This window comes from Asterias amurensis, chromosome 12 (assembly GCF_032118995.1).
Source record: "Asterias amurensis chromosome 12, ASM3211899v1".
Classification (NCBI taxonomy): domain Eukaryota; kingdom Metazoa; phylum Echinodermata; class Asteroidea; order Forcipulatida; family Asteriidae; genus Asterias; species Asterias amurensis.
Window position 1 is genome coordinate 4,434,289 of NC_092659.1, and position 20,090 is coordinate 4,454,378.

At 39.6% G+C, this 20,090-nt stretch overlaps 2 protein-coding genes across 3 annotated transcripts in view; both read left to right on the plus strand.

Annotated features, from left to right (window-relative positions):
- Nucleotides 1-20,090, plus strand: part of LOC139945533 (uncharacterized) — a 149,816-nt gene that overhangs the window by 106,301 nt on the left and 23,425 nt on the right. The window lies entirely within an intron of this gene.
- LOC139945528 (guanylate cyclase soluble subunit beta-2-like) overlaps nt 1-20,090 on the plus strand; it is a 90,066-nt gene that overhangs the window by 56,827 nt on the left and 13,149 nt on the right. For both annotated transcript variants that reach the window (XM_071942908.1, XM_071942909.1), the window contains one exon: nt 10,680-10,940. In XM_071942908.1, coding sequence (XP_071799009.1) covers nt 10,680-10,940 — 261 coding nt within the window. The remainder of the gene's footprint in view (nt 1-10,679; nt 10,941-20,090) is intronic.

Consider the following 20,090-nt stretch of genomic DNA (forward strand, 5'->3'; position numbering starts at 1 on the left):
GGATCATCGACTGCAAACTATTATACACTCGTTTTTGGTTGCCATTTAATACACGCACGCCAACTTGCAATAAGCTTTTATAAAGGAATACTGCCAAAGTTGTTTTTCCAGAAAAGGTTTTAATAGATCAGCGGTTACACACCTATATTCCGACACCCCTATGTTCCGACACCCCTATGTTCCGACAATTCAGCCTATATTCCGACACCCCTATATTCCAACACCCCTATGTTCCGACAACTGAACCTATATTCCGACACCCCTATGTTCCGACACCCCTATATTCCGACACCCCTATGTTCCGACACCCCTATGTTCCGACAAGTTGTTTCGCACATTATTACTCTGTTGATCAATAACAACAACACAACTTGTTTTACAGCCAGGTTTCCCGGTGAATTTCGGCCGGGGTTAGGTTTGAACATTCATAAGATGAATTTGTACTGTTTTAAAAATGATGGAATCAAATTAAGATAATCGGTGCTTTGCTATTGTTAGATGCGTGTCCGACGTGTTGATAACATTTCATGAGCCTTCAATTAATAAAGATTCCAACCCTCTACTGCTACATAAAGATAGGTTACCGGTACGTTTATGGACTAAATTGCGGTCAGGTGAAGTTTCTTTAAGTCGCACCGTTTTTCTTAAAAAACAAATGACAAACACAAAATATTGGTGCAGGTTGTCGGAACATAGGGGTGTCGGAACATAGGGGTGTTTGGGTCGTTGGAATATAAGGGTGTCGGAACATAGGGGTGTCGGAATATAGGGGTGTCGGAACATAGGGGCGTCGGAGTATAGGTTGAGTTGTCGGAATATAGGGGTGTCGGAACATAGAGGTGTCGGAACATAGGGGTGTCGGAACATAGGGATGTCGGAATATAGAGCAGTCACCAGATCAGCAATGGAAGTATACACCACGTATCATAGGGGTGAGCTTGAAGGAGCACCATGTTGTTTGTGGGTTTTTTAAACACAATTAAACAATGGACCCCACTTGGTAACTCTTTGTCCAACCTGAACCCCACAAGAAAATTATTTTATAAAGGGATTAACAGAACAATAATAAAGCAAGACCACACAAACTCAACCCGTAAGGTTCGGTACGCATGCTCTTGGAACTTCTAAAAATAATATCGAAGTCTTATATCGAGCACGTATTTACCAAACAAGGTACTCAAGGCGCTGAGTATATAAACACTTTCAGAAAATAGGTTATTGCAGTGATGAATTCTGAGACCCAATTATGTAGCACCTTATAGGGGTTCACAAGGTGCTATGGCGCCTTAAGCAGCCACAACCCGGAAACAGAGTATATAAAAACTTCCAGAAATATAGTCAATTGCAGTGATGAATTCTGAGACCCACCTAGTAAGCTAAGGAATACTGCCGAAGTTGTTTTGGTGGTAGTTATAGGCCCCTTCCATTTTTTTCCACTTTTTGTTCAGAAAAGGTTTTAATAGAACAGCCCTTAGAAGGGTTTACAAGGTGCTACGCTACGACGCATTAAGCAGCCACAGCTAGGAACACCGGGGCGAATCCCTTTTACTTTCGATAGTGCACTGGGTTTTTCTACATGCGTTACACCAACGGCTTTACGTCCCGTCCGAAGGACGAAGCTATCGCGTTACACCAACGGCTTTACGTCCCATCCGAAGCTATGGTTAAGTGTCTCGCTTAAAGACACAAGTGTCACGGCTGGGGATTCGAACCCACACTCTGCTGATCAGAAACACCAGAGTTTGAATTCGGTGCTCTTAACCGCTCGGCCACTACACTTATTAAGTGCACTGGGTTCTTTTACATGAGTTACATAACACATGGGACCAACGGCTTAACGTCCCATCCGAAGGACGAAGCAATGGTTAAGTGTCTTGCTTAAGGATACAACTGTCACGGCTGGGGATTCGAACCCACACTCTGCTGATCAGAAACACCAGAGTTTGAATTCGGTGCTCTTAACCACTCAGTCACGACACTTCGGACAGTCGGTTCTACACAATGGATCGAAAATCTCCACATCATTTGTCTTTGTTAATCTGGGTCCATCCCCACAGAGGAATTCTTTAACAAGGGGAATAATAGAACGTCAAACACCCACAAACTCAACCGTAAGGTTGTGTGTGTTTCTGGGCTCTCTGGCCTTTCTTCTTTTTCTTTCTTCATTGCCGTCACCTTCACCTGATTATCTTGAATTAATTATGAGACTGCGGCCATTTTGTTTCTCTTAGTAATCTGTTTGTTGTAATTTCAATGGAACAGCTCATTTAGTTTATAATTATATGGGGTAATAAAGCTTCAGTTTGAAAAGGTAAAAGTCTTCATCTTCGTCGTCATCTTCGTCTTCTTCGTATGTTTTTTTCCTCATGGGTTGTGTGTAACCTGAACGTTTTAATTTCCTCTGCTAGAGATTGGATGTTAGCTATTTGTATAAAGGAGATGACATTTCCTTAAAGGCACTGGACACTATTGTTAATTACTCAAAATAAATATAAGCATAAAACTTTACTTGGTAACGAGTAGTGGGAGCTGTCGATAGTATACAACATTGAGAAACAGCTCCCTCTGAAGTAACGTAGGTTTTTAGAAAGAATTGTTTTCACTGAAATATTTGGATTTGATTTCGAGACCTCAGAATTAGATTTTGAGCTCTCGAAATCGAGCATCAGCTGAAAGCACACAATTTGTGCAACAAGGGCGTTTTTTTTCCCATTATTTTCTCACAACTTTGGCGACCAATTAATCTCGAATTTTCACAGGTTTGTTATTTTGTGCATATGTTGAGATACACAAAAAGAGAAGACTGGTCTTTGACAATTAGTAAAAGTGTACACAGTACCTTTAAAGGGTTACCCTAAAGGTACATCACTCTGCACCTGCCATGAGTATCTTTTACTCAAGGAAGGTTCCTTCAGTAAGAGAATCATGAAGACCTTCAGTCCCTTCCGGTGAAGATCACACTCAAGAATCCAAACCGAACGGATTCAGCCGGGTAACGTCACAACGGTATCAATGAATAATGTTGTGTGTTTGTGTCTCAGAGTAGCCCAGTTTGTCTCTCTGCCAACAGTTGAGGCAATAAAGCATATACATTTACATGTGAATTCGAAATGAATTTGCGTAGAACAAGTGACTTTATAAACCCCTGGGCCTGTTTTTCTTATCGGGTAGTTTTGGATAGCTTGGTGATACTTTATTCAGATGGGCTTTTGGCATGTATATGCTAAACACATTATGTGAAGAATAGCCCAATTCTTCTGCCAACATGTGAATCAATAAAGCATATAAATTTACAAGGGAATACGAAATGAACTTGTTTAAAGGGTGTGTAGATTAATGTGACTTTTACAACCCTTGGGACTGTTTTTCTTGTCGAGTAGCTTTCGGCAGAACACACGTCCATATTACCGACCTGACATCTCGTTCTGAGCTGTAGACTGGGTTAAGTGAATTTATAATAGTGTGATGCATTATTCGAAGGGGATTTTGCCATGTGAAAAAAAAACAGCCCAATGCTTGTGCAAGATAGATTTACAAAGCAATACAAAATGAATTTGTTAAAATGGTGCTTCTTTGGATCGAAGTGTCATTTAAATTCCTTGGCTGTTGTTCTAGTGGAATAGCGTGGAGCAGAACATATATCCGAGTTACCGAGGGGTCTAACACCACGAGTCTGAGCTGTATACTGTATTGTGTACAAAAATTAAATAATAATTCTGACATTGATCTCTAACTGAGGGCGCCCTACTCAAATGCAGAAATTATGGGTGCGTTCGTTTAGCTTCCCCGGGTCGACCCCGGCGTATTTTTTTTCCAGGACGAACGTGTGCAGATAATTACCCACGTTCGTCCTGGAATAATAAACCGCCACACAGCGGAGTCGACCCAGGGAAGCTAAACGAACGCACCCAAAATAAAGGGGTTTGGGGTTATAGTCTGTCTCAAAATCACCGAACTTTGCATGGCATCGATGCAAACAAAAAATGAATAAAATGTCCACTGAGCGATAAACTCCAAACGCTATATTAGATTATTTATTTTCCATCAAATATGACACTTCAGACATTTCAAGTGATGTTTTCTATACTACCATCATCATTAGACCGTGTAAGTTTTATGTAATCTGTGATCTTCACAAGATTTTCTTTCTTATCAATTCTCAAATATTCCTTTAAATGGACTGATGCTGAAAACAACCTGTGCCGAAACTTTGCACCCATGTGTAAAGGTTACATGGTGATTACATGGTGATGCTAAATTAGATGCTTTACGATGACAAATACGAACTCAATCCTGTCATCTCACGTTACGCGCAATGGTATTTGATTGAGCAAAGCTCCGTACGTTAACTAATCCAATAAAACACATGATGCAGTACTACCTAAGTTCTGTCTCTAACCAAGAGAAAAAAAAACAAATCCTGGCTCGAGTTTTATAGTAAATGCACGGTGTTCGTAAGTGAGCAAGCTCTGCAAATACGACAAGCAATCGACATTCCTAGAGAGCCAGATACCGGCATATGCAAACAGCTTTTCCCCCTCTTTTTTTAAACTAGACTTGGCTCAAGTCCCCTTTGCCATTCTCGGGACCACATATTATCTACATTTTGACGGCGGATATAAAGTGACCTCTTGCGCGATCGAGAACGGGACTTGAATCAACTCTAGGAAAAACCAGAAGCGAAAGTCTCATGAGGGGAAACATTCAGTGTTGACTTATGACGTTCAAGTGACGAAGAGATTCGCAGAAGGGAGAAGGGTAAATAGAGAGTGTAACGTGTGGCCTACTCAACTGCGATTTCGTGAACTTTGAAAAGGACAACGGGCTAAGGGTTGAGTGCAGTTTTGTTGAATGTAGGGATGGAAGGACATCCACTGACAGACTGAACATTTAAGTTCATGGTGTAAAGCAAAATATTCTGTGTTTAAAGGCAGTGGACACTATTGATATTTACTTAAAATAATTATTAGCACAAAACCTTACTTGGTAACGAGTGATGGGGGGAGGTTGATGGTATAAAACATTGTGAGAAACGGCTCCCTCTGAAGTGCCATAGTTTTCGAGAAAGAAGTAATTTTCCACGAATTTGATTTCGAGACCTCAGATTTAGAACTTGAGGTCTCGAAATCAACCATCTAAACACACGCAACTTCATGTGATAAGGGTGTTTTGTTCGATGTGCGATTAAGCTCAAATTTTCACAGGTGTGTTATTGTATTTATATGTTGAGATATATCAACTGTGAAGGCTAGTCTTTGACACCAACCAAAAGTGTCCACTGCCTTTAATGGGACGATAGCACTGACACTATTTACTTTGTGATTTGACAGCAGTCTTTGGTGCTCCATTTCATAAAGCATTCTCCTTCTCTCCGATGACACCCCATCATACATTATATATTCAATCGTGTACTCAAAATGTTTATAAATTTCTTTAGTCTAAAATCGCCTTGTACATTATAAATTGAAACCATTTTGTCGTATAAAAGGGGAAACAAACTAACAAACGAACTATGTACTCAGAACAGTGAAATAAGTTTAATATTTTACTTAAAAAGACAATTTGTTCAATTTGTTTCAAATTGCTAAAACAATACGATTTACTTAAATTACTTCGTATAATTAATTTGCTCAATTTGCACACATTACTCATCAATTATCTCAGTTTACTCAATTAACTCAGTATACTTACTTAATTGACTCATTTTAGACAACGGTCTATACAAAACCCTTTAATTTACCTGACGAACTTCATTTTATTATTTAGGCTCTCGCAATAATGATGAGACATTGTGCTCCAAGCATTTTGACACTGCATCTCAGGTTTATGTATTAAACATTTGTTATCCTTTGAGTTAATAATATCAAAATGTAGGCAGAGAAAACGTGTTCGTGTTGGTGCCTTAAAGGCATTGGACACTATTGGTAATAAAACCTTACTTGATAATGAGTATTAATTGAGAGTTGTTGGTAGTATAAAACATTGTGAGAAACGGCTCCCTCTGAAGTAACATAGTGTTCGAGAAAGAAGTAGTTTTCGGCCGTAACTGAAAAGTATTGACAGAAATTATGTAGCAGTACGTTAAGAATGTATATCTACTTTCACAGTGAGTAAGGATTCATGACATGGCTAAAACCTTGATCTACATAAACCCCTTTATAGTGAGCAGGTGGCATAGTTTGAAATGAAAATTACTATCATCGTCTAAATTACTGTCCCGTCTGCTTCGCGGTATCTCTTCTTATCAAACATCTTAAGACACATGGGGCTATAAAGATAAAACCACTGCCAGATTTCGATCGCGGCAATTGAAAAAAGGGACATGCTGTAAGGATATTCTCTCTCAATGCATCTCTGTCGAGTTTTTATCTAGCCTATTTCAGTCCACTGCAGGAGGAAATTTGCCTCTTCTCAAATTCTTAGTTTCACTCTATCCTGAGCTGTATGTTACCCTTAAAGCAATCGCACAACATCGGAAAAAAAGTATTGTCCAACGGTCCATACTTGTTTTTTTCTTTTTTCCACGGAGGAAATTATTTATTCACACTTAAATCCACTCCTCATATAACAAACACGCTGAAAATCCATAACATTAACAGCAAAGAAAATATACTAAAAAATACACCATACAATGTTAACCTTGCAAAATGAATCCGTTATTCTCGATATCGAGAATTGATAGTTGTTTTAATGTTTTCTCAAAAAGTGAAGCATTTCATGGAATCATGTTTCAAGGGAAGTCTTTCACCGCTATCTTCTGTAGACCATGAAAGTTATTTGTAAATCTGTGAACTTAAAATTTGTGTTGTGTTCACAAAGTTTCCAATGGATTTAAGCAATGTAATATGTACCTCGTTTCATCTCTCTTAACTTCTGTTTTGTCTCCCTCTTCTTAACATTCTTGTCCAGTTTCTTGGAGTCCAGTTCAATTCAATTCATGAAACATTTATTTCATCTTGTTCCAAGATGCTACCCACACTTGGCGATAGAGCCTTCACTACTGCCGCTCCCAAACTGTGGAATAAACTCCCAATATCTCTCCGTAATCAACAATCTGTCAATATGTTCAAAACACTGCTCAAAACTCACCTGCTCTGTTAAACGTATATATCTGTCAAGCGCATTTGAACATGTATATGGAAAATGCGCTATATAAGTACATTATTATTAGTAGTAGTATTGCCCTCACATATTAATTGGTGTTTCATCATATTAACAGTGATAGTTATAAACGGTAGCCAACATTATAATAACAAGTCACGAGGGCAAAACGTTGGATTTTGTGAAGCCTTGGCTTTTGTACTCAAGCCTTTTGACTGACAGTTTGTCCCCTTCTTTTTTCTTGTCTGGTTTCTTTGAGTCGAGTTGGTTGTTTTACATGCCCACCTGTTGCATTACCATGGCTATAGGTGGCCTGCCCATCTCAATGTCTTTGATTTAACCGTCTCAATAAAATCATTCACTCTTGATTTATGTCATAGGTCCTCATTTGTCACCCTGTCCTTCTTTGCTACTCCTATCATTATCCTTTCCATAGCCCTCTCTGTCACCCTTAGATTTTCTCGAGTTAAGCAAGTTTTCTCTTTAAATTCAGACGCTCTGTAACGGCCAACGACCCCCACTAAATTAGGGCAACAATCTAGAAGTCCCCGTCACTGAAAACACAACACGCGCAGATTTCCTCCTCTCGTTTCCCCCCAAAACCCATCACTCATTGATGTTAATCATTAAATCAATGTTTAGTTAAACAGGTAGCTGAACCCCTTGTTTGTGTTATGGTAATTAGAATTTAGTTCCACCGACATTGACAACAGTATCACAGTAACATAATTAATTCTCGGTAAAGAATGTATGTCAGCCATACAAAAAAAGTGTGATGTGGTTAAAGTGGCCAATGTTCCAGTTTGGTCGCGTTTTGTATTTGTAATGTTGTTTAAGTTGCTGAAACTGCAGCGGTGGGCCTATATACTGGAAATTCAACCATGCTCGTGTGCTTGAATTATTTGGAAAGGTTTGCGGTAACACCATGTAATGACTATCTCTAAATGAGTTGAGTGGTTCTGAAAAGAACCGTTGGCTTCAACTCGACTTTCGATCAGTATGCTCTGATGCTGCATGCTGCTTAAAAGTAAGTACTGTTGTTGGGAACTGAACAAACGTAAGGATATTCTCCTCCAGAGCATACAAGATTGCACGTTTCCGCTTTAGAATACAGAAGCTCTATCACGGCCAACGACCCCCACTAAATTGGGACAACTATGTAGAAAATCCCCGTCACTAAAATCACAACACGCGCAGATTTCATCCTTCCCAGTTCCCCCCAACCACCCGTCACTCCTTGATGCCGCGGAGTAGTTTATAGACCTGTCTCCCGTCGCTGGATATCCTCAATAAATACCACCTTAGGGTTGATTTAAGACTGTGCCCCCAAGCCGTTTGATACAGCTCAAAGACGACGATCAAGCATAAAGGAATAAGAACCTGTCCACTTGGAGAGGGGCCCTCTGTGCCGTCTCACGCGTGAGATTTCCCCACTGAGTTACCCCCTCCGTATAGCCAGGAATGACAAATAACCCCGGGGAGTCTGGGCACGCCAATGATGCCTCTATTGCCGTGTACAAACATCTCTGATGGAGAACGCACATAGAAATGGGGGACGAAGAGAAAACAACAATTTCCGGAACACCGGGCTTTGGACTTGATGATGATATTGTATTCTTACCGTGAAGTGGGAGATTAAAACGGACGGGTGGCATGCCTCTGATCGAGGACCACCAAAACTACGTGCTTGGAATGCGAACTTGACTGTTTTTTAGATCAACACCGTTCCTAATGAGTTTACTGCAGTTGGGGGAAAGGAAGGGTAGATAAACAAATCTCAGTTTTTAATCCCACCCTGAGAAGGTGTTAACCTTGGCTTAGCAAATTGGAACGAGATGGTACACTTCTTGTGCATACATGAAACAGATAATCAACCTCAGATTACATGTACTCTATTTTCTATTTCATCGTCTTGATTAATTAAATCTAATGCAAATATTTTTACTTGGTTAACAACTGTTTTCAATTTGTGACAGTTTTTCTTGTATTAATGACATTTTAGTGTCAATATAATGTGCATACTTTGAACAGATAATTCCACCTCGGAGTACAACATACAATTTTGGGATTTCATCGGCTTGATTAATTAAAGTCACCTGGAAATAGAATTGTTTTTCTTTCAAACATAAGAGTATATGCTTACGAACAATAAAACAATTTTTTTTAGTAATTGTTTGTCACGATTTATATGTTTAAAAAATATATAAAGTTGTTTAGGGGGCTGACTCCGCCTATCCCTTTTTGTGACGTAAATCGAGGCAGACTTTGCCTGCAATGCGTATAGTAAACACACTATACATGTACAAAGTACATGTACGTCCAAGTCGTGAGTTGGTACATTTCAAAAAGTGTTTTTCTGCATTCAGCAGCAATACACCTGGTCGGCATTGCGAGAAAAAAAAAAAAGAAAAAAAACTTTTTTTGAAACGTACAAACTCACGACTTGGTCCGTACATGTACTTTGCAATTGTGTTTACTCTACGCATTACAGGCAAAGTCTGCCTCGATTGACGTCACGAACAGCGCCCTCTCGGGTCGGGGTCTACTCTTAAATTTGTAATGAACATAAGAGTAGGGAAGCGGTATAAACTGGAAACTCAACCCAGCTTAAGACGGCGAATTGATAGCTTCGTCACGATTTAGGGCCCTTTTCGAAACCAAGGCTTCGGCTTTGGACTCGGCTTCAGGCTCCGTCCTTTCGTCTGAAGCCCTGAGCGCGTATGTGCAAAAGCACGCACAATTAGCAAAACAACCGCGGAGCCAAGCTAGCCTGAGCCGAATCCAAAGCCAAAGCCATGGTTTCGAAAAGGGCCGTAGTTAACGTGACACGTGCATAGACTTACCGGAGTAATTGTTCGCACAATAGGTCTGCAAATCAATCAACTGATTGATAGACTCACTTTACAATGCGTGTTTGTCTGCTCTCATGTTCCCAACATGTGTTTAGATATTAGTTGTTGCGCATTAAGAGTAGTAGACGATTAATAGTGTACGGTGTAACTTATGGGTTTTCACTAAATGGGTCAGTTTGAAAGGTTTGGGTACTTCTTGTAACACAAAACACAGTGTCAACAGATTAACAATAAACTTACACGGTTTGAAGATAATGGTGGTAGAAAGCTTCCCTAATAATACTACTTGCTGGCGTGCTGTAGTTTTTGAGAACTGAGTAAAACAATGTCACGAAAGTAAAGCTCGTCTCAGGAGACGAAAACTATTTAAAGTATTTACAGTGTATTAACAAGTATTTAAACATCACTACAAACCTTTTGCCCTACGTTTCGGATTTTAACTGGTGCTGTGCAACAAGGGTTATAAACTAAATGAAACTAAATGCAGGCTTTCGTTGGATGTTAAGGGACCAATATGTGAATAAAATCTCCCTCGTTTGTAGAAAGGTCAGCGACAGGTCACCCTTGCTCTTTAGCATGGTTAAACTTGTCTTTGCTGACATCGTGCTTAACATCCCCATCTTGAGTTTGTCTCCTCTCGTGGATTTCAAACTTGAAGTTCTGGTTCTACATCATCACTAACACACCTATCTGTCTTCTTCATCTATTTACAATCTCTATCGCCAGGCCTTCAGGTACCCGTCATCCTGGAGCTGTTCGGAGAGTTCTTCTTCAGCTTCTGCCAGTCCTCCGGCTACGACGAGATGCTGCGAGCCCTCGGCGGCAATCTCAAGAGCTTTCTTGAGAACCTGGACTCGCTGCACTCTTACCTTAGCTTCTCGTACGAGCAGATGGAGGCGCCGTCATTCAGGTGCGAGAGACGGCATGACAACGCGCTCATCTTGCACTACTACTCCCATCGGAAAGGCCTACATCCCATCGTTGTCGGTAAGTCTTTGTACTGCATTCCATGTGGTTTGTTTTGTGTCTGTGGCTTGCTAGCTAATCATGGCCTAACTGTTAAGAGCGCCGGATTCAAACTTTGGTGTTTCTGATCAGCAGAGTGAGGGTACGAGTCCCGGTCGCAACACCTGTGTACTTTAAGCAAGACACTTAAAGGAACACGTTGCCTTGGATCGGTCGAGTTGGTCTTTGAAAAGCGCTTATTAAACTAATCTTGTAACAACACACTCCATGTGCTAATGGTGTTTTTGTTTTTGTTTTTTCTTTTAACAAGTGGGAATGGGTATTTTTTTTTATTGCCCAAAAAATAGTAAATGGCCTGACGTTTCGACCCAAGAAGAGTCTTTCTCGAAGGCAAAATTTTTGTTTTAGTCATTTATTTGTATAGGCTGATATCGAGAACGAAATTGTCTAAAAACATCATGAAATAGAGGCATGTGTTTGAGAATGTATAAGAAAGTTGTTCACCTAAACTTCTTTAAGTTTTGTGCATAAAGCTTCTTCGGTCATTGATGTATCGATTGTAAAGCACTTATATTTTCAAAATATTACCCGGGCCAAATTTGCGCACGCATCAATTTCTTAATAAAAATTGTATTAATTTGCAGAATACTTGTTTCCCAGGAATGTACAATGCTATTATATTCGCCGTCTTTCTCATAATCCAATTATTTAACTCACATCAAGCTAATGCAATAACGTTTTATGTACACACAAACTAAAAGGGTGTAAAATTAAAGCTGTGTCTAATAAGTGACAAGATTATAGGCGAACCAATTGGGGCATAACATTATTGGGACATCAACCCCTACCTCTAATAAACGCAAGAAGCCATCCTGCAAAATAAAATAGTAGGAGCGGAGTGCGTAATAACCTGAGCCGCGCCCTCAACGGTTACGGTTGTTTATACATGTTTTGAAGGATGATGCTCTGTCGTTAATATTTCAAGTGAATGAGTAGCTTTGGCTGTTCATGGTTTTTGAATGTCAAGTGTGACTCCTATTGAATCTTTGATATAATTTTCAGGACATCCTCGTCGAAAAGTAAAGTGTTTTTCGTTTTTCAATCATTCATGGCCAATCCAAAAGGCCGAATTCAAACCATAAATGGATACATAATCTAACTTTTATGATCGATATCCAGGAGTCTGTGTTGTTGAACTGCTCATATGACATTTCTATCGGTATTGATAGCCATAACATCAGGTTTGGGTAGCCACAATATTGTGCGCCACCAAGAGGGCTTGAGACCATTTTGTGCACGTGGGAAAGTAAACGTTATCAAAACTGGGTGGTGAGAAGCAATTACAGCTAAGTATCTTGCTCAATGGCACAATCATTATTTTGTCACGACCGAGATTCGAACCCACGCTCGGATGACTCGGCCAGCGGGGCAGTTATGTGTGCTAAACAGCTCAGCATTGACACGCTGATGTAAAGTTACGGACTTAAAATAAAACAACATCTTCTTCGTGCAAAACCATTTAACACTTATCCCGCCCGCGTTTGGACATAAAATCATGACCTGTGTTGGTGTAGTTCTCTTGAACTAAGTAAGATTAACTGTTACTATTAAAAAAAACTTAAAGACAGTGGACACTATTGGTAATTACTCCAAATAATTATTAGCATAACACCTTACTTGGTAATGAGTAATGGGGAGAGATTGATAGTATAACAAATTGTGAGAAACGGCTCCCTCTGAAGTGACGTAGTTTTCAAGTAATAAGTAATTTTCCACGAATTTGATTTCGAGACCTCAGATTTAGAATTTAAGGTCTCGAAATCAAGCACCTGAAAGCACACAACTTCGTGTGACAAAGGTGTTTTTTCTTTCATTATTATCTCGCAACTTCGGCGACCAATTGAGCTCAAATTTTCGCAGGTTTGTTATTGTATGCATATGTTGAGATACCAAGTGAGAAGACTAGTCTTTGACAATTACCAAAAGTGTCCAATGTCTTTGAGTACACGACCATCGAACTAACAGCAGATTCACGATTCAGTATTACAAGTCTATATTCCCCGTTGACGAAATGCATTCGAGTTCGAAGTAAAATTGCAATTAGACGGCAGTGTGAGTTCGGGTTTCCGGTTTATGATTGGAGCTTGTTCCAGTCGGAAATGATGGCGCGTGATACGACGCGTACCTGCTGTATCGATAAACACCAGCGGCTTCGGGTATAAGGCTTATAGACAATTGATATACGAGGATCGGCTTCAATGGTTGTACTACAGAGATAGGACATGTCATTATTGAACTGACAAGGAACTGCGCAAAATGGTAGCCCACACCCTTCATGAATGATCTGTTTTTGCTAACAAAACAGTTGCTGGCAGTGTAGCACTTAATGTAATCCACCATATACATAAACTAACAAACCTGTAGAAGTTTGAGATCGATTAGCCATTGTGGGTCACGAGAGAATAGTGAAAAACCGATTACAAATTTTGCATTGCATCAACGCCAAAATAAAAATGAATAACACGCTCACTGAGCGATAAACTTCAAACGCGAAGTTAGATTATTTATTTCTCATCAAATATGACATTTCCGACAGAAACATTTCAAGGGATGTTTTCTACTGTCATCATCATTAGACCATGTAAGTTTTATACAAATCTGTGATCTTCACGATTTTTGTAACGTTCCTTTAATTATAAATTTGACTCGATGGCCTAGACGCGCAGGATACCGGAAACTTGAAATAGACAAAACATCTTTTGATAAATAGGTGACAACTATGTCCGAGCTGATAATAATAACGGGTTACTTTAATCATGGAGGAATGCTTTAATGTTTTTTGATCCTTTTCATTTTCAAGTGCAATTGTAACTGACCCTATTAACCTTAGCTCCACATTTACCTTTTGCTTTTACCTCACCTTAAACTTACCTTAACCTTACCTTTAATTACCATTACCTTACATTAACCTTACATTAACCTTACATTAACCTTACCATTACATTGCCTTTATCATACCTTTGCCTTACCTTTGCCAAACCTGAACCTTACCCTTAGCTTTACCGTACCTCTTCCTGACCTTTACCCTATCCTTACTAATATACAAATATTGACTGCTTCGAGTGCTATGGTTAAAAATATGACTCCCGAGGTGATCCCCGGATCGTTCTATTTTCCCGAGGCGCAGCCGAGGAAAAATGGAACGGTCCGGGGATCATCGAGGGAGTCGTATTTTAACCATAGCACGAGTTAAAGCAGTCAAATTTGTTTTATGATACCCCAACAGACTATTTATCATCTTCGTACACGTAACGTTCGTACGCGCGTTTCAGATACACAACTGATTGGGTTCGAGGTGAGTACAAAGACGTCTGGGTACTGCACGCCGTGTGATAGTCGTCGGACTATCACACGGCAACCGATGCACTATCACACGGCAAACGATGCACTACCGCACGGCCGTCGTCTAGTAAAACTAAGACATACCATGTGACGCGCTCTACACCAATGAAAAGACAGAATATTTGTAAGGGGTGTTAATACCTTTTAGCTTTTCCTTGCATGTTATACTTACAATAACCTTACATTTACCTTTAAAACACATTCAAACTCATTACCCAGCAAATTTGCCTTGATGCGCCCATAAGTTTGTACAAAATGAATCCGATTTGATAACGTGTTCCTATGTATACATAATTGCTCTTTGAGTGAGTGTCAGATTCGCGCCTATTTAATGCAAACGACCTGGCAGATTGTGTCACGCTTATTCGCCGCCGGCTGAATGTTGTTTTGTCCAACTAACTGCGTGTAATCTTATTTAGCGACTTCACTCTCTGCATTATGTCTGCATTAACGCGTGCCACGACCTCCCCCTAATACAGGATGCTCGTTTAATTTGCTCCAGTTCGCCCCATTTCTCTTTCTTCTTGCAAAGTATCCCGTGTATATGGAGGGTGAAACGAGATCTCTTGTGGAGAGGGACAAACTATCACTAGGAAAAAGTGACTTTAGACGTGCACCAATTAGCCAAATAGACCGTGTGATAAGTGTATACAGTGAAGTCGTATGCGAGTTGACGCATAGCTTTACTACGATTATGCCTGGTGGCAACCGGGGTGAAGTTTGCCGTCTATTGCCGTCATCAACTCGCCAAGTCCGTGTCCCAGGGAACGAATTTGTGTAAAAAATTGTGGTGCGGAGTTGATGGAGAGGGTCTGATCAATTTGTTGTGAGAGCTTGAGGTATTGAAAGAGTCTTGGAGACGTATTTGCGTCTGCCTATCGTGAATAGTAAATCGCTCTGACGGTTGAAGGTCCTCCTCGAGCCGAGACATAATCTGGAGTAGTCTGAAAAACGTTCATATGCACTGAATTTGTTAAAAGCCGCTTGGTTGGGTGAATGTGTAGATTGGGCTCGCCGTTAGATTGAGACGACTTCCCCCTTGGGTTTTAGAGAGAGGGAGAGAGATGTGAATATTCTGTGACATCGAAACCTTCCTTAGATAACCTGAGTGCACCGGCTTAAATGTGACAGATCATTCCATCTTACAGTAGGCTAAGCAGGTAAGATTTGTTTGCTTTCGGATGAATTGGTTTGACATGGTATGGGACCTTAGTCAAACCACGGCTTGGTTTTCGGCTTAGGCGTTAGTGAAAACATGCACTTTTAGTCTCGGGCTTTGGATACCGGCGTACGGGGTTATACACGCGCCGAAGACTAAACCATGGTTTCGGCAAAGGGTCTTGTTAGCCAATCTTCGTCAACAACCGCCGTCTTGAAACCGGATGATGTGTATTGTTGGTATTGCTGTTGTTGTGGTTGTTGTTGTTTGTTTGTGGTTGTTGTAATTGTTGTTCTTGTCTTTAGTTCTCACTGTTTGTTGTTGCTGTTGTTGTTGATGTTGTTGTTGCTGTTGTTGTTTCATTGTTGTTGTCGTTGTTGTTCGTTGTTCTATCAATATCGTATTCTTGTTCTCATCACAAATTCTCCAATATTTTGTGTGGAAAAATTGTTTGGAAGCGATTGTTTGCCGAGACATGTTAAAGCTGATGTGACGATTTAATTAATCCCGTGCTGTTTTTTGCAGATCCATCTCTACCCGTGGTCATTAATCCTAAACTAGTTAGATGTCATCATAATGTTCATGTTTCAAAATCTAATTTATCTTTAATCGTGCAGTGTGTTTTCAAGTTATTCAACAACAGAAGCGAAAAATGAAACTCTAGCTTGTGTTTGCAATCAAACTAGGACTGGTTTTCTGATTGATTTGACTGAGTTATTTCCTCAATCATTTTAGGAATTTTTTCCACTTTAATGAGAGCAGTTTAACTTGATTTCAATTGTTTGTGGTTATTGAAGACGGCCGCGAATTTCATTATATATTCAGGGTGTTGCGTATATTAAATGGCTATGAAGGAGTGAGGTTTTTATTGTTGTTGTTAGTTTTGTTTTTGTTTGGTTTTGGGTTGATCTTCCTTTATAAATCAAAAAAACATTGACGTAGCAAAAGGAGTGTCTTTCTAAAAGGAGTGTCTTTCCAGTTATCATTTCACCGTTAACCACGCCCCTTCCAACCAAATTCCCAGTTGGGTTTAAGTAAGCTTTGCCACTACGGGTTTTGCAAAGAGTGAGGCCTTTGTGTGATCAAGCGACGTTGGCTACGGCAACGGCTATATGGCTGTTGGCTAGTGGCTCCAACGACAACGTTATAGATTAGGTTTTGTCAGCGATCTAATCGTAGCCACTTCCGAAGCCATTAATTCGGACATGGCCTGAATAGAATAAGTACGTTTTCATCAACGAAGCATTTAGGGTCATAATTACACACACACGTGCGTGTTTTAGAACCGGGAGCTGCTAAAACCGAGCGTGCCCTTAATTTGTGTTCGTTAAACGCAGGGCCTACGAGACACAGCCATCTTTGTGTTTTTGAACGGAGAGCAATTCGCTTTGCGTTGACACTTTGTACGGCGAGTGGGAGTTTATCAAATATTTTGAGTGATCCACTGGATTGGGGGAGCTTGACGCAGATAAGAGTTAATGGCACTGGACACTTTTGGAAGTTACTAAAAAAAGAAATTAGCATAGCAACTTAATTGGTTCTTAATTCGCAAAGGAGAGTTGTTGATGGTAATATGGTATAAAACATTGTAAGAAATGACTCCCTCTGGAGTAACGTAGTTTTTGAGAAAGGGGTAACTTCTCACTAAAATAATAAAGGACTTCAGGCCTGAAGCATTTTTTTAGGGATCTGAAAGCACTGAAAAGGGTGTTGTTTAATTATTCTCGTGCGACTTTTATGATCAATTGATTCAAAATGTTCACAGATTTTTTATTTTATGCATAGGATGGTTGGGATACACCAAGTGAGAAAATTGGTCTTTAACACTTAAAACGTGTCCATCAGCCAATTTCACAACACGCAAGGAGTAATCCTATTTCTCCTATAACTAGCCCTCACGGGTTCAATGCGTCCTAACAGCCGTGGTTACGGAGCTCAACTCGTCCTAAGTTCTAAAATGTATCCTAAGTTAGGATGAGTTCGGTAAAATCGGCGGCAGTACATATAAAACCGAGGTTTCCTTATTGCCGTTTACCTGTAACTGTCTCTCTCTTGTTTCAAAATTTCCACAAATGTGTTATTTTATGCATAGGGTGGGATACACCAAGTGAGAAAATTGGTCTTTGACACTTTTTTAATACAAAACGTGTCCATCAGCCAATTTCACAACACGCTATGAGTAATCCAATCTCGACCTATAGAACCAGTATATAACTAGCCCTTTTTATACTTAGGATGGGTTCAATGCGTCCTAACGTCTGTGGTTACGGAACTCAACTCGTCCTAAGTCCTAAAATTAAACCTAAGTTAGGATGAGTTTGGTGAGATCGACGGCAGTTCATTTAAAACCGAGGTTTGCTAATTGCCGTTTACCGGTAACGCTCCCTCTCACTCTCTCTCTGACCTACCGATGGGATACAAAATGGCAGACTTATCCCACAGAGGTAAATGAACGCTCTGCGATAATCAAAAAAGTACACAACTTGGCCTGCTTTGAAATAAATCCCCCCTAATAATGAAATGCAAATTGTGATGTTGAGGTGGCCTTATAATCTAATACCTTGTTATTCTGGATGGTTGAGGGGTCTGAGAGTCCCCGCTGGCAATCGGTTTAATTTATCTCTGTAATTTATCTTCCTTCAGCGAGAGTGGAAATCCGATCCCGGGTTTGTAAAATGCATTTGCATATCTTAAATGACTCAGAACGCAGGATATTCAATTTACAGTTTTGTTTTCTATTGGGGATATTCTGTATTGGTTTTTGCCGTTTTAGACAAATGTTAAAAACACACAAGATCATTTTTAAAGATCTTAAAAATACAAACAAACATTTATATATGTACATGTATATACCCATATATTTAGAGCGAAATGAATATTAGCGATGGAACTGGTTAACATAATTCACATTTTCTCTTAAATATTTTAGAGCTGACAATCATAGCTGGAGTCACTATCCAGACAAGACACTTCCGACAAAAAAAACTAAAATGGATCTACCCAAAGACCAGTCTTCTCACTTGGTGTATCTCAACTCTTATATGCATAAAATAACAAACCTGTGAAACTTGGATTCAATATTGGTCGTCGAAGTTGAGAGATAATAGAGGAAGAACAAACTCCATTGTTGCACAATTTGTGTGTGCTTTCAGATGCTTGATTTCGAAACCTCAAAATCTAATTATGAGGTCTCGAAATCAAATTCAATTATTTAATTGGAGAATTACTTCTTTCTCGAAAACTACGTTACTTCAGAGGGAGCCGTTTCTCTAAATGTTTCACGCTATCAACAGCTCGTCATTGCTCGTCACCAAGTACGTTTTTATGCTTACAATTATTTTGAATAATTACCAAAAGTGTCCAGTGCCTTTAAAGTCCAACACACCAGACCAACTATTATATCTAAAATAAGACTGTAGTTGTTTCTTATAACCCGTTTGCGTGTAATGGGCAGGCAATGGTGATACAAATAACACATGCTTTGACTCATATAGAAATGACACTTGATAGTTAGAACAATTTCCGACCTGTCTGCGGAAGATATAACTCGAGGCGTCTGATAAAGTTGGTCCTTAAGAATGGATTTGAAGCCTTTATTTGCTATCTTTTCAGATGGCAGAGTAGATGTTTTTGTTAATGACCTTTACAGTTATTGGAAGTCTGGACAGCAACGGCTGTCTTCGTTGTGTACTTGCCCTGAGGTTAAAGACAGTGGAAACTATTGTTAATTGCCAAAGACCAGTCTTCTCACTTGCTGTATCTCAACATATGCACCAAATAACAAACCTGAGAAAATTTGAGCGCAATCGGTCACCGAAGTTGCGAGATAATAATGAAAGAAAAAACACCATTTGTCACACGAAGTTGTGTGCGTTCAGATGCTTGATTTCGATACCTCAAGTTCTAAATCTGAGGTCTCGAAATCAAATTCGTGGAAAATTACTTCTTTCTCGAAAACTACGTCACTTCAGAGGAAGTCGTTTTTCACATTGTTTTATACAACCAACCTCTCCCCATTACTCGTTATCAAGTAAGATTTTATGCTGATAAGTATTTTGAGTAATTACCAATAGTGTCCACAGCCTTTGAGGACGGATTTGAGGCCTTTATTTGCTATCTTTTAAGATTACAGAGTAGATGTTTTTGTTAATGACCTTTACAGTTATTGGAAGTCTGGACAGCAACGGCTGTATTCGTTGTGTACTTGCCCTGAGGTTAAAGTCAAGTATAAAATTTGCAAAAAGCTGACTTATAACGTTGTAAACAACGTCTGTATTTTAAATGTTTCTCAGTTAGTGTATGTTATCAAACCTTTATTTCCTATCTTTTTAGATGAGAGTACTAGATTTTGTTTTAATGACCCTTAGAGGCTTTGAAGTCTGAACAGCAATGACCGTCTTCGTTGTTTACTTGCTCTGAGGTTAAAGTCAATTAACAAGTTCGTACAACGCTGATTTGTAAAACTATAACTAACGTTGTTTCTCAGTTAATGTATTATTTTGTTATGTCATCAAAAATGCGATTAAATGAGTTTTCATACTTAAAAGAGTCCTACCAACATGACTATTTCACAGATCGGTTGCATAGGTTTTTTTTATTGAAAGAAGAAA